Source organism: Trachymyrmex cornetzi, unplaced genomic scaffold, assembly GCF_001594075.2.
Source record: "Trachymyrmex cornetzi isolate Tcor2-1 unplaced genomic scaffold, Tcor1.1 scaffold4, whole genome shotgun sequence".
In the NCBI taxonomy this organism is placed as follows: domain Eukaryota; kingdom Metazoa; phylum Arthropoda; class Insecta; order Hymenoptera; family Formicidae; genus Trachymyrmex; species Trachymyrmex cornetzi.
In genome coordinates, this window is record NW_017298743.1 from 581,887 (window position 1) to 593,986 (window position 12,100).

At 35.5% G+C, this 12,100-nt stretch overlaps 1 protein-coding gene across 2 annotated transcripts in view; it reads left to right on the forward strand.

The window, feature by feature from the left end:
• phtm (cytochrome P450 enzyme phantom) overlaps window positions 1-5,247 on the forward strand; it is a 30,051-nt gene extending 24,804 nt beyond the window's left edge. For both annotated transcript variants that reach the window (XM_018512266.1, XM_018512267.1), the window contains 4 exons: window positions 2,240-2,525; window positions 2,658-2,810; window positions 4,763-4,937; window positions 5,021-5,247. In XM_018512266.1, coding sequence (XP_018367768.1) covers window positions 2,240-2,525; window positions 2,658-2,810; window positions 4,763-4,937; window positions 5,021-5,199 — 793 coding nt within the window. In that variant the 3' untranslated portion in view covers window positions 5,200-5,247. The remainder of the gene's footprint in view (window positions 1-2,239; window positions 2,526-2,657; window positions 2,811-4,762; window positions 4,938-5,020) is intronic.
• The last annotated feature ends 6,853 nt before the right edge of the window (window positions 5,248-12,100 follow it).

Sequence of the window (12,100 nt, forward strand, 5' to 3'; positions counted from 1 at the left end):
TCACTATTATCGAATTTGGAATGTAAAAAAGTCTGTACTATCGACTTTGATTAACTTCGACCGTCACTCCAGTATCCCCTTAAGGGATGCTTTTCACCAAACTCAGTTAACTTAATCAACCTAGTAACTGTAATGAAATAGAAAGAGATACAAATAGTTCTATCTCTTTCTATTTCATTACAGTTACTAGGTTAAGTAAACCGACGATGGTGAAAATGGCCCTAAGACTATCTTCGTCTTCTGATTCGTCGCGCTGATTGGATTATACTTTTAGATTTAAAGGAATAGTCCTATCTTAGCGAAGAATCACAAAACGGTTGCAAAACTACAAATAAGAATTTATTAATGCAATTTAATAATGAAAATCAAATTATATTGTGGAATCCTGAAAGTAAATAAAATATATTTTACTTCGATCGATTATAATTTACGATGAAGTACAATAAAGATTTTTTCGTCATGTTGCGTATAAAGTCCCGTTACTATACAGTGTAATAACTGTATAGTATTCTTTGATAAATCAATTTTGCAAAATATTTATCTTTAAATGTAATTATAATTAATTGAATATAATGTCTAACTTGATTGCATTCATTAGCATAAAACATTTAATATTAGAGGTTATTGACCTTGTTTACAAGAACTCTTGATACGCGTGTTAACTAGTAAGTGTCTATTAAATTATCTTAATTTCAGCAATGCATAAAGAATGGTGTACTACTCCCGTACAATATGTATCAAAATGATTAATTAAATTAGTCATATCATGTATATGTTTACATGTTTCGTTGAAATTAAGATAATATAATAGAAAGTTCACTAGCTAGTACATATATAAGTATATATAAGTGCATATAAGTACGTATAAGTGCTTGTTTTTTACGCTCCGCCATTTTCCTCTGGCTAGAGGTGTGTTCCGTATCGCGTTTTCAAGATGAAAACGAACACACCTAAAATATACTTCGTACCGTTCTGCGCATAATCAGATGCAGCCATTTTAAACATTTACATCACAATAACTTTGAAGTGACGTATTGTGGATATGAGTACGTGTCAAGTAAAAACGCTTACAAATAGTTTCCGAAAAAAAGGATGCAGAATGGCGTTATTCGTTAAGCCCATTCTACAATTGCGTAAGCGTAGTTGTAAGTGGTTGTAGGTGTAAGAATTAACCAATCATAATCAAACATAAGGAAAATATTTGACTGTGATTAGTCAATTCTTACAACTACAACCACTTACAACTACGCTTACGCAATTGTAGAATGGGCTTTACATTACTACTTGTTTTCGATAAGTAACGTGTAATGGTAATAATTTACTTTTCAAAGTGACTTTTTTTAGCGTAATTAGTCCTTAGCGTTTAGTTAGTCGTTACTACAGTCATAAAAAATTGCAACATTATTGTATCAAATTATTACTATAAAAAGTTGTTATTATAAAAACTGTAAAAGTAACGAAAAAGGAACTCTTCCATTTCTTGATAATTCGTACTCATTTGTGATTATCACTTCATGCACTTCCCTTGTTAGTTGTGTTATTCACATATTGATCTAATATATCACTTATTGTTGTAAACTAACTATACTCAAGTTAATAATAACAAAACCTCCGTGCATTTAAAAGTTAAGAGATTAATTTCAATCCATATGATTTGGGGGTAAAAAAGGGGAGTAATCGTCGACGACCTTAACCTTGATATATGTTGTCATGACCCTGAGTAACCTCCAACAAGTTTTAGCCGTCGCTCATTAAAAAGTTATTAACAAAAAAAGTTTGAAAAAACAAAGTTTTATTTTTGCTTAGGGGCGCACGACTTCCATACGACTGCACTCCCTCTTCCAAGAGATGGGAGTTGCTTCTCGTGAAAGTCGTGCGTCTCCAAACAGGGGGGAGATAGAGTGGGAGTCGCTCACATGGAAGTCGTGCGCCCCCAAGCAGGCGGGGAGAAAGGGTGAGAGTTGTTTTTGTGGAAAGTCATTGCATAAGCAAGGAAGAGTATAGGATAGTTTTTAATATTATATAAATATAGCAGAAAAATAAAACGTTATTTTTTCAAATTTTTTTATTAATAACTTTTTAACGAATAACGAGTGACGGCTAAAACTTGTTGGAGCTTGCTCAGGCTCATGACCTTAACAACATCAAGGTCAAGTTCAAGGTTGTCGGCGGTTGGTCCCTTTTTTCCGATTTGGGTGCTAAAAGAAAATTCTTTTGCTGGATTTTGTTGACTATTTAGATTTTTGCCACGATATGGCAAAGTAATGGAGTCACTTGTCGCTGGCAAACTAAAATCACATAAACATTATCAAACAATCATCGACGAGCATCGTGCTCGACCAGAGAAAACAGATAACTTCCTTGCGGCTTTCGACGATGCAATGAATACCGATGGGAATAGTGAACACTTCACACAACAGCAATTTTATCATCTACTAGCCGACCTTTATGGTGCAGGCGTTGATACTACTCTCGCAACTTTTCGTTGGTTCCTCCTGTTCATGGCAGCATATCCGGACGAACAAGTACGCTTTTATCCATAAATTTGTTTCTTTTCGTATAAGAGATATTTTTTTAAATCAATATTTTTCTCGATCGAAAGTTATCGACCTGTCGTACAATCTCTTCGAATTCTATGTGTCCTTATCTCTGTGTAGAAAAAAATTCAGGATGAAATGGACGAGCTGTTGGGACAAAAGGTACCAACTCTGGAGGACAGGCTAATCTTAATTCGACTAGAGGCAGCCATTGTGGAAACGCAAAGATTGCGGAGCATAGCACCGGTCGGTATTCCTCATGGGACAATAGAGGTAATAACAGATAAAAAAACGTGATAAAAAACAATAGCAAGTAACAACAGACTGAAACTGTGTCCGCTATTTTCACTCACGCGTTGTAAGCTTTATTCTATCTTTATTGCTTATTATATGCGGAAGAAAAATAGAGTGCTTAGAGCGCGTGAGTGAACGCAACTTGAAAAAAATTAATAAATTATGCGATGCTTCTCCGTGTCGTTTTATTTCATGAAGTCGAACTGACCTAGTTATGATTTAATAACTCAGCACGCGAATATCCAAAATCGGGATGTCTTTACGCTGTTTTTAAGATATTTTATGTATGATGTCTGAAATATATCTTAATAATGTCTTTAAAATGTAGTCCATAATGTGGTCGCAGTTAAATCACAATATTAGGGCTATGATACACAAAAAACTTAAGGTAAGTAGATGTAAGTAGTAAGGAAATCAACATGTTGGATTGGCTACTGCTTACGTTATGACCTTACGAACTTTACAGTGATTGGTCAATTCGCTTACTGCTTATGTTTTACTGCTTAAGTTTTTTTTGTGTGCCATAGCCCTTAAAATGGCAAAGTTATGAGTTGGATCTGTGTTGATACTTATATACGTAGATCGTTTGAAAAGTTTTGAGTCTCAACACGAAGATGACATTACTCATCAAAACCATTCCGGTACTACAATTGTACACGCTTTGAAAGATAAAAATTATGCTGTAAAAATTGTAGCCATTTTGGACGCTCAATTATTGTTTGTCAGGCATTTGTGCCAGTCGATGTCGGTGTTTTTGTAAAAATAGAAAAAAATCAAATATAGTGTCGTGATTAAGTTCTTGCATTTAAAAGGCAATACGTCTGCGCAAATTAAAGCCAAATTGGACACTTTTTATGAGGATTCTGCCCTAGGGATGTGCAATCTCGATTCGATCTTTTAAAGATCAATCTTTTTGCAAAAAAAGATCGATTTTTTAATCGATCCGCCAGGATCCGATTTTAAGGTAGATCAATTTGTGGATATGTCCACCAAGAAGGCCTGACTCGAAGCTTCGGAGTCGGCCGCAGCGTTTCGTCTTGGTCTCACACTACTAGACTCATCAGTAAGGCGATGTAGTGGGGGACTTGCCTTAGACGCCTGGAATAAATCCAGAATGATATTCTATTTAAAGGAAAATTTGCGCGGTGAGGCGCTTACGCGAACCGAGTGAGTCCCGTGGACCTCTAGTGGCGAGTCACCACAAATTCATTTAATAAGAGATCGATCTTCGAAGCGTAGTCATGAAATTGTGTTCATCGACTATATTTTAAAAAAGAAAATTAAAACAACAACAGGAGTGTACTACGCATCATTAATTGACAAACTGAAGACAGAAATTGTGAAAAAACGATCACATTTGAAGAAAAAGAAAGTACTGTTCCATCGAGATAATGCATCGTCTCACACTCCGATAGTCGTCATGACAAATTTCACGAATTGTGGTTCGAATTGGTTGATCATTCACCGTGTTCACCAAATCTGGTCCTCAGCGCCCATTTTTTCTATTTCCCAGACTCAAAGTTTGACTCGGAGGACAAAGATTTTTATCCAATGAGAAAGTCATCGCATCCGTAGAAACCTATTTTGCAGAGCAAGACGCCAACTATTATTTGAATGGGTTAAAGGGGTGGGAGCATTACTGAGAAAAGTGTACCGACTTAAAAAGATTGTGTTGAAAAATAAAACTGAATTTGATCGAAAGATACTTGTTTCTACATTATGCTCAAAACTTTTTAAATGATTCTCGTATATTTTAATCGCAATAAGTTAGAGTCTTATGCGTCATCTACAATATGCAAAGTAAGCTTAGTGTAAGAAATTAGAGTAAGAAATTGACCAATCACAATCGAATGTGAAAAAAATAATCGACTGTGATCAGTCAATTTCTTTAAAATAAAAATTGAAATAAACTCAAAACAATTTGCATTCAGGATACACAAATAGGCGATTACGACATACCGAAAGGTACCATGATTGTTCCATTGCAATGGGCTATTCATACAGATCCTTCGTACTGGCAGGACCCGCTCTCGTTTAAACCCGAGAGATTTATTGCTGAGGACGGAAGCCTCATCAAGCCGAAAGCCTTTCTACCGTATCAAGCAGGTAAGTTTAAGTGGGAAACAAAATCAGAAACGGTCTGATCTCACACGATACTGAACGTACATTGTTGTTTTACACACTGATAGGTAAACGTATGTGCGTCGGTGATGAACTGTCAAAGATGATATTATTTTTATTCGGTGCAAGAATTCTTCATTCAGTCGTTATCTCCGTACCATCCGGCACGCGCCTTGATCTGGAAGGCGAGTGCGGAATTACTCTGGTTCCGAAACCGCACCGCTTTGTTTTTACACCACGAGAATAAGTTTACATATATTTTTAATGATATTGTTTTTGTATGTGTGACATTATTATATACAAAATACATTTGAATTTCATGGAAATATTATACGTATGCTTTATTTTTTGTATATGAATAATATGCATAATTAATAAAAATAATTAATAATACCCTTTATTAACTCTTATTTTAAATATTAATTGTTATTTTTTATGCTTAAATAATATTTTAGTGTTAATTATACCTGTCTATCTAGTTTTATGTACGCTACATGTCTGACTTCCATATGGATAGTACTTGTAACTATTCCTTTATATCCAATGTAAAATTAAGATTATATTTATTATAATATGACGTGTTACGCTTTGAATAATTGATTGTGATTTATGGAGGCGGAAGTTAGTCACTTGATTAAACAGCGAAGAGACATTTTGATCATTCTCAATCAGAAAGTAAGAAAATGCTCATCCTCTGCCTAGTACAGAAATTATTTCCAACATCTGCGGACTACGAATCTTGTAAGACATTGGTGGTAAATTATCTACGGCATTGCTGATAATGGTTTGAAGGAAATCGAAACGTTCAATAAGTTTATATTGATACTCATTTTAAAATTATTGATAATATATTATATGAATTGCGCTTCAATTATCAAGCCGTATTAATGCTCTCGTTGCCCGTTTATTTTATTGTTATTTCAATAATTCTTTTATGATGATTACCTTTTTTTCTTTTACAGATTAGAAAATCCTTTTTCAAAATTAAAGTATACTCATTAATACGTGTCTGTGAGGTAGAGTTTACGCCAAGAATGAAAAAAAAAATGGTTTGAATTGAGATCTTAACCATTTCTTATTCCAATATGGCGTCATTTGCTTGATTTAAAAGCTTTGCAATCTGTACTTACGAAATTGTGGTCCACAAACTAAAAGTTTACACGAACAAACAACGTAGAGTTCTTAGAATTAAACATCTAATTAAAACACTATTATTCTATGAGAATTTATGTATACGTGTGTGTGAAATATTGATGTAGTAATACATAAAGATGTGTCAATATGTCACGTTTTATCGGTAAAACAGCGATCTCGTCGGAGTTCGAACTCTTTACATTAGAATTCCCTTAAACACAATCTGAAACTGTACTGGGGTAGTAATGTCACAAATTAAATTATCAAATAATTGTACGTTGAATGAAGTTAAGGAACAAAACGCGCTTCGATTTTTACGTATGTCTCTCAAGCAATATTAACGAGATCGGTATATATAGCGAACGCTGCAGGATGTCAGATGTGTGTCCGCGTGCCGGTTTATAGCGTGATTGCGAACCACAGCAGTTAAATTTCGACATCGACATGTATCTCAGACCGTCGATATTAAAAAGGTACGCTTTTTATTAAAAACGCGCGGAGTGAGGCGAGTCGCGAGAAAATGTCTACCCTATGGAAATGGAGCGGCACTTATTTGCACGCACCTCGCTCATATTTTACGCATTGGCGCATTTTTACCACCATACGTTCTCAATACGAAGACACAAGCCCGTTAAAATGTCAACCGCGATCACGGGCATTGGGAGATGATTTTACATAAACTGCGCCGTCCCTTCGCTTAATTCGCTCTTTCTCCATGTCTCTCTCTTTCACTCTTCTTTTTCTCGCATCGGATTCATGAAATTCCGTCAGCGTTATGCAACACACATTTTTATCTCACAATGTAGCGGCCTTGGGTGAACTACAAGCGCACCGTTCACCTACTGCCGAAATTGGCTGCGTTTCCTTCTACTATTCCTTGGTTGTCGGGAAAAAAAAAAAAAATTTATTGGAATTTTCTTATATTATTTCCTAGACGTCGACATTGGCTACATTTTCTTCTATTCCCTTGACGCACAAGAATATTGTAGAAAATAAAGAAAACGAAAGTAAGGGCAATAACACACAAAATAAGCATAATATAGCATGGCATCAGACTAACGACTATCCAGCATAAAGTACCATATTGACTTACATAACATGCATTAGTTCTTATAAATCTTTAGCTATGCTACAGTGTACTATCCTAACTTTAAGAATTTTAACATTTTCTCTAAAAGGAAGTGAGAAAAGGTCAAGATTCCGAAATCGAAACGGATAATAAATGTATTGCTTCTTCCTATTTCTCGACAGTATATTCCATGCATTTAAAATATTATTGTGGAATTGCAGTGTGAACACGAATCGCGCAGTAAACATAAAATTACACAATACACATAAAACAGCACTGTAAAGGAATTAATTAATTTTATTTAAATGTCTTGTCAAATTTATTAATCTAATTTAGATTATATCTTTATCGTACAATAAGTTAAACGACATTTTTCATATCGATGACGAGATACACATGGGAATAAATTGATAACTTTTACTAAGAAATATTGTAGGGGTTTTAACGTTTTTTTGGCGATTGTAGTAATGTGTAATATAGTAAACAATTAATACAATAGAAATTTGGAACAAATGTATAAGTATAACTCACACGATGTACGTAAAACTGATGAACGACACAAAACATCAATCAATTCTTACGTGGGACTTTTTGATAGATTATATTGCGATAGTCGAACTTCTATCGGAAGAAAGATGAAGAAATCCAAACGATCCGGGTCATAAAAAGACCCTGCTCTAACATACTTTCAACTTTGTGCTGGGTATAATAAAAAAAAAGAAAATAAACCACAAAACGCCTCTTCCTGCTTCATTGAGCCAAGCCTTGAAGCAACGGTTCTTCACAAACTTTCTGTCTTTACTGTGGCAGGCCAGTTGGCACTCGACCGACTCTTCGGCGAGAAAAGGCCACGAAGTTATATGCCGAAGCGCGAAGTAAAAGGGCCCTTACTGGGGCAGCAAGCGCCACGTGTCGCGGTTGCACACCTGGGACACCAATGCATTTTTCGTATAGTACGATATTGCAGGAAATGTGCTATTATCAATGCACCGTCCCTGGGACGTATTGGCGTGAGCTGACCTTACGTAACTTGTGCGCGGTTTGGGGCCACTCGACTCTCATGTCATTAACCTTACCCGGCGTAATGTACTCAGCGATGATATTTCGTTAGAAACCCAGAACGCGCGAGTTTCTCTTATGTAAGCGCGCGCCAACTGTTCGTCCCTCGTTCTGCGATGCCACATGAATCTTATGTACCGTACGAGACAATACGCGGAATTATTGACAGAGAGAAGCAGTATAAATGATTACTCTAACCTCTGACAGACTTCCGAATTTTTCTTATTCTTCAAATTATAATATTTTTTCAAAAATTCCAAGAATTGTTGAAATTTTCAGCGTAAAAATATCAAATTAATGATTCTAGTTGACAATTGCGCTCAAGTTATGATAAACCATTAATTATAAATATAAAAATCTGAAAAACTCAATTGATATCTAAAATATATGACAAAATACCTTGTTCCTCTTAATTTATTGTTTAAAATTACTTAAGTTTCATAATCATCATTAATATTACAAAAATGTTCCAGCAAAGAACGCGGCATGTTTTTTGTTTGAATTTAACACTAATTTTTACGATTTTCTTTTTAATCTGCATCCAGTTCAAGTAAAGTAATTAGCGAGATTGGAGCCATTCATGAATGACTGTACGAATTGAAAAGTGTCTTACTAAATGCGAGGTTGAACGGATCAGTGGAAGAGAAAGCTAGGCCCAGCTCAATACTCTTTCGTAGGCTCCAAGCAGAAGTCCTCGAAGAATTAAGTAGTGGCAGGAAGGGATGAGCGCGCGATCAGAGCCGAAGGCCGATGATACATGCAGCTGAAGAACCACAAGTTTTTTTTACTCATCCTTAAGAATCCGGTTTCCAAGACTGCAGTTTCCAATAAAGTTTTTCGCGGTAACGATCGATAAAGAATTCAATTTCTTGGAATATTCGGCTGATGAATATTCGATTCGTCATTACAAATGATAATGTATGTTTCCTTGACATATCTAGTCGAAATCTTTAGCGATATTTCTATGCATTTTAAATACTGTTATTTCGTTGCCAAATAATGAAATACGTCTGAATATACTCAAAGGATTATTATCTTGTGCTATATTTTTTTTTTAATTTGCTTAAGAAAGTATTTTAAAATTTTCGAAATGGATGTCAATCCTGATTGAATTTTTTAAAATGAATTCTTATTAATAAGAATAACAATATTTTTAGTGATTGTTGTGATAGGGATGAATAAATCAGGCGGTCATCTCAATTACACATCTTTATTGTGTACAAAAGAAAGAACATGAAACATTTCTCGTTGTCGACAGGTGAACACAATACGGCATTCTGTAATTTACGCATGCTAACGTAAGACTAATTAACGGCTAATAATCGGATACTTAAGCGAGGGAGCTTCGCGCGCGCGGCATCGACCCCGTGGAAGCGGGTCCATCAGTCGTCGAGTACGCTTAAATTTAAGAGTAAGGGTACACATTTTGGACTCGAGCTTCTAATTTTAGGAGCGAGATCGGAACCGTTACTGCGCGGCTCCTCGCCGATTTTATAATAGGATGCACAGCCAGAGATATCTTTGGGAAATCGGATTGGACGACGTCACAATGATTCATCGACCGTACATCCCGGGTCTGTTACAATTCACAGCCTCAGTCCGCGCTCGCACCCGAGTCGTGTGTTAACCAATAAATCTGATCAGTCCGATCGATATTCATTCTAGCATTTCCAAACGTTCACCGCGCTGCGCGATCGTCGAATGGCAGATGTCGCAACAAAATCTCAAAACGAATCTCACGACGACTTTCACGAAAATTGCTCACGGGCCTTGGGCCTGCCCGGATGATTCGTGGATCAACCGACTTCGGAGCGACTTACATTGCACTGCTAGAAAAGTCGTTAGAAAAGTCAACGCGATATTGGCACGAGCGGTCTCGGGTGCAAGAGCAGTCTCGCATTTTTTTCATCGAACGGCACACGATTCGTCGACCAGCTTTATATTTAATATTAAAATTCAGCATCCATAAAACATATACGCGACAATCGAAGCGATATATACTTACTTACGAAAATATACTGTCTTTCTCTCTCTTTCTCTTTCTTTCGCTTACTGTCTTTCTCTGTCTTAATAATGGGATACTATTATTATTGTGAACGAAAGAGGAGCCTCGGATACTGAGCTGCTATCCTCATTCGTTCGCGGAGATCTATGGCGAATCGATGGCGTTCAGGATAGCGATCGGTGTCGTTTAATCGCGTTGGGAGTCGTTAACGTCGACAGCTCTCGACGAGGCACTCTGGTGAGAGTCACGATTTAGTATAGTACAGCAAGATTGGCGTTATTCATTAGGCACGAAATCGGTTGCATTTTAAATAGTTAATATCGTGAACGTAATTCTCAACACGCGTGCAAGACATCCCGTTAAGAGCCACGATTTAGCACAATAAAAAATAAGTAGAATTGACGGTATGGTACGAAATCGCGGTCGAAATTTCGTCCGAAACAGAAATCCTGTCAATCTCGCCGATATAAATTAAACGCGAATAAATAGGAGGTAAGGAGTAAGGGTGAACGGAAACAAAGTAATATTTGCAGAGCAATAAATACTTATGAATGATCGAAGAATTGAAGTGATGAGTTTGATATGAAATGAGAAAATAAAGGGAGAGGAGGCAGTAGCGAGAAATGTTGTAAAATAAGCTCCTTTGTACTCTAACAAATTAAGTAAATTGGCTAATCTCTCTAAAAAAATATTCCTTCTACAGCAAAAAACTAATCTAATAGGCTGCGTTCGGAAACATCACCCGAGTACCTCTATATATCGTTTTATCCTTTTTCGCCCAATGTTAAATAAGTTTTATCGTTGTTTACCCAATGTTAAATAAGGATAAGGTGATATACAGGGGTATCCAGGTGATATTTCGCAGCCCTACTATGGTCTCGGCGCTAATATAAGATGACTACTAAGAATTTTTAACGGGATTGTGATAACGGTATCACAATTAGCAGTTCGATGATAGTCGCGTTTCTACACGATTGACTATTTATTTTCTTGATCAAATTTTTGATCAGCCTGACATTATTTAATCTCGCATGCGTGGTAAAAAAAAAACTTTGGTATGGCGAAACGTCACGAATTAAAAAAAAAAAATTATAAATAGAAATTGGACCAATAATAATAAATTAAATAAGACTCCTATTTTCAGTCAAAGCGGATCTTGATGCTTAATAATATTTATATATAAATTTTTGCAAATTTTCATTTTTTAGTTCTATAAACTGTGCATTAATACGAAATATAAAAAAGATTGTAAATTTATTAAAATCTGGATGTCATCGAAGATAAAAAACGAAATTGTAAAAAGTATTTTGTTAATAATAAAATGATGGATATAATACTCAAAAATGAAATAAAATTACATGAAATCTCGCCATACCAAAGTGACTTAAACAGATTAATTAGGCATGTCGAGTATTGGATATACACTCGAGAACCTGGCTTATACCTAACTTACGTAATTCTTTTACATTAGTAGAATTATTCAGTAACTTTTACAATCTATCAATTTTTTTTTCTTTTTGAAGAATCATTCATTTCAAATTTTATTCATTAAATTGCACTTTAGATGACAGAGAAGGATGGATTATGTCTTGAAAGAATTTTTAATTTCTAAGAATCAGAACAAGCTTTTCTTGTAAACTTAAAATCTCTAAATTGAAAACCGCTCATTTTTAAATTTATGAAAAAATCTACAAATTTTTTAAGGTAGAATAATGTCAAAATTTTTCGCAAATATTTTATTTTACATAAAGATTTTGACGAAACGCAACCATTCATCATTCTCTGATAATTAATGTACAATTAAATAATCTTACGGATCTCCAGCTTGGGATGCGTAGTGGATGGACCTCATAGCGTCAGCACGCGACTTGCAGATTCGCC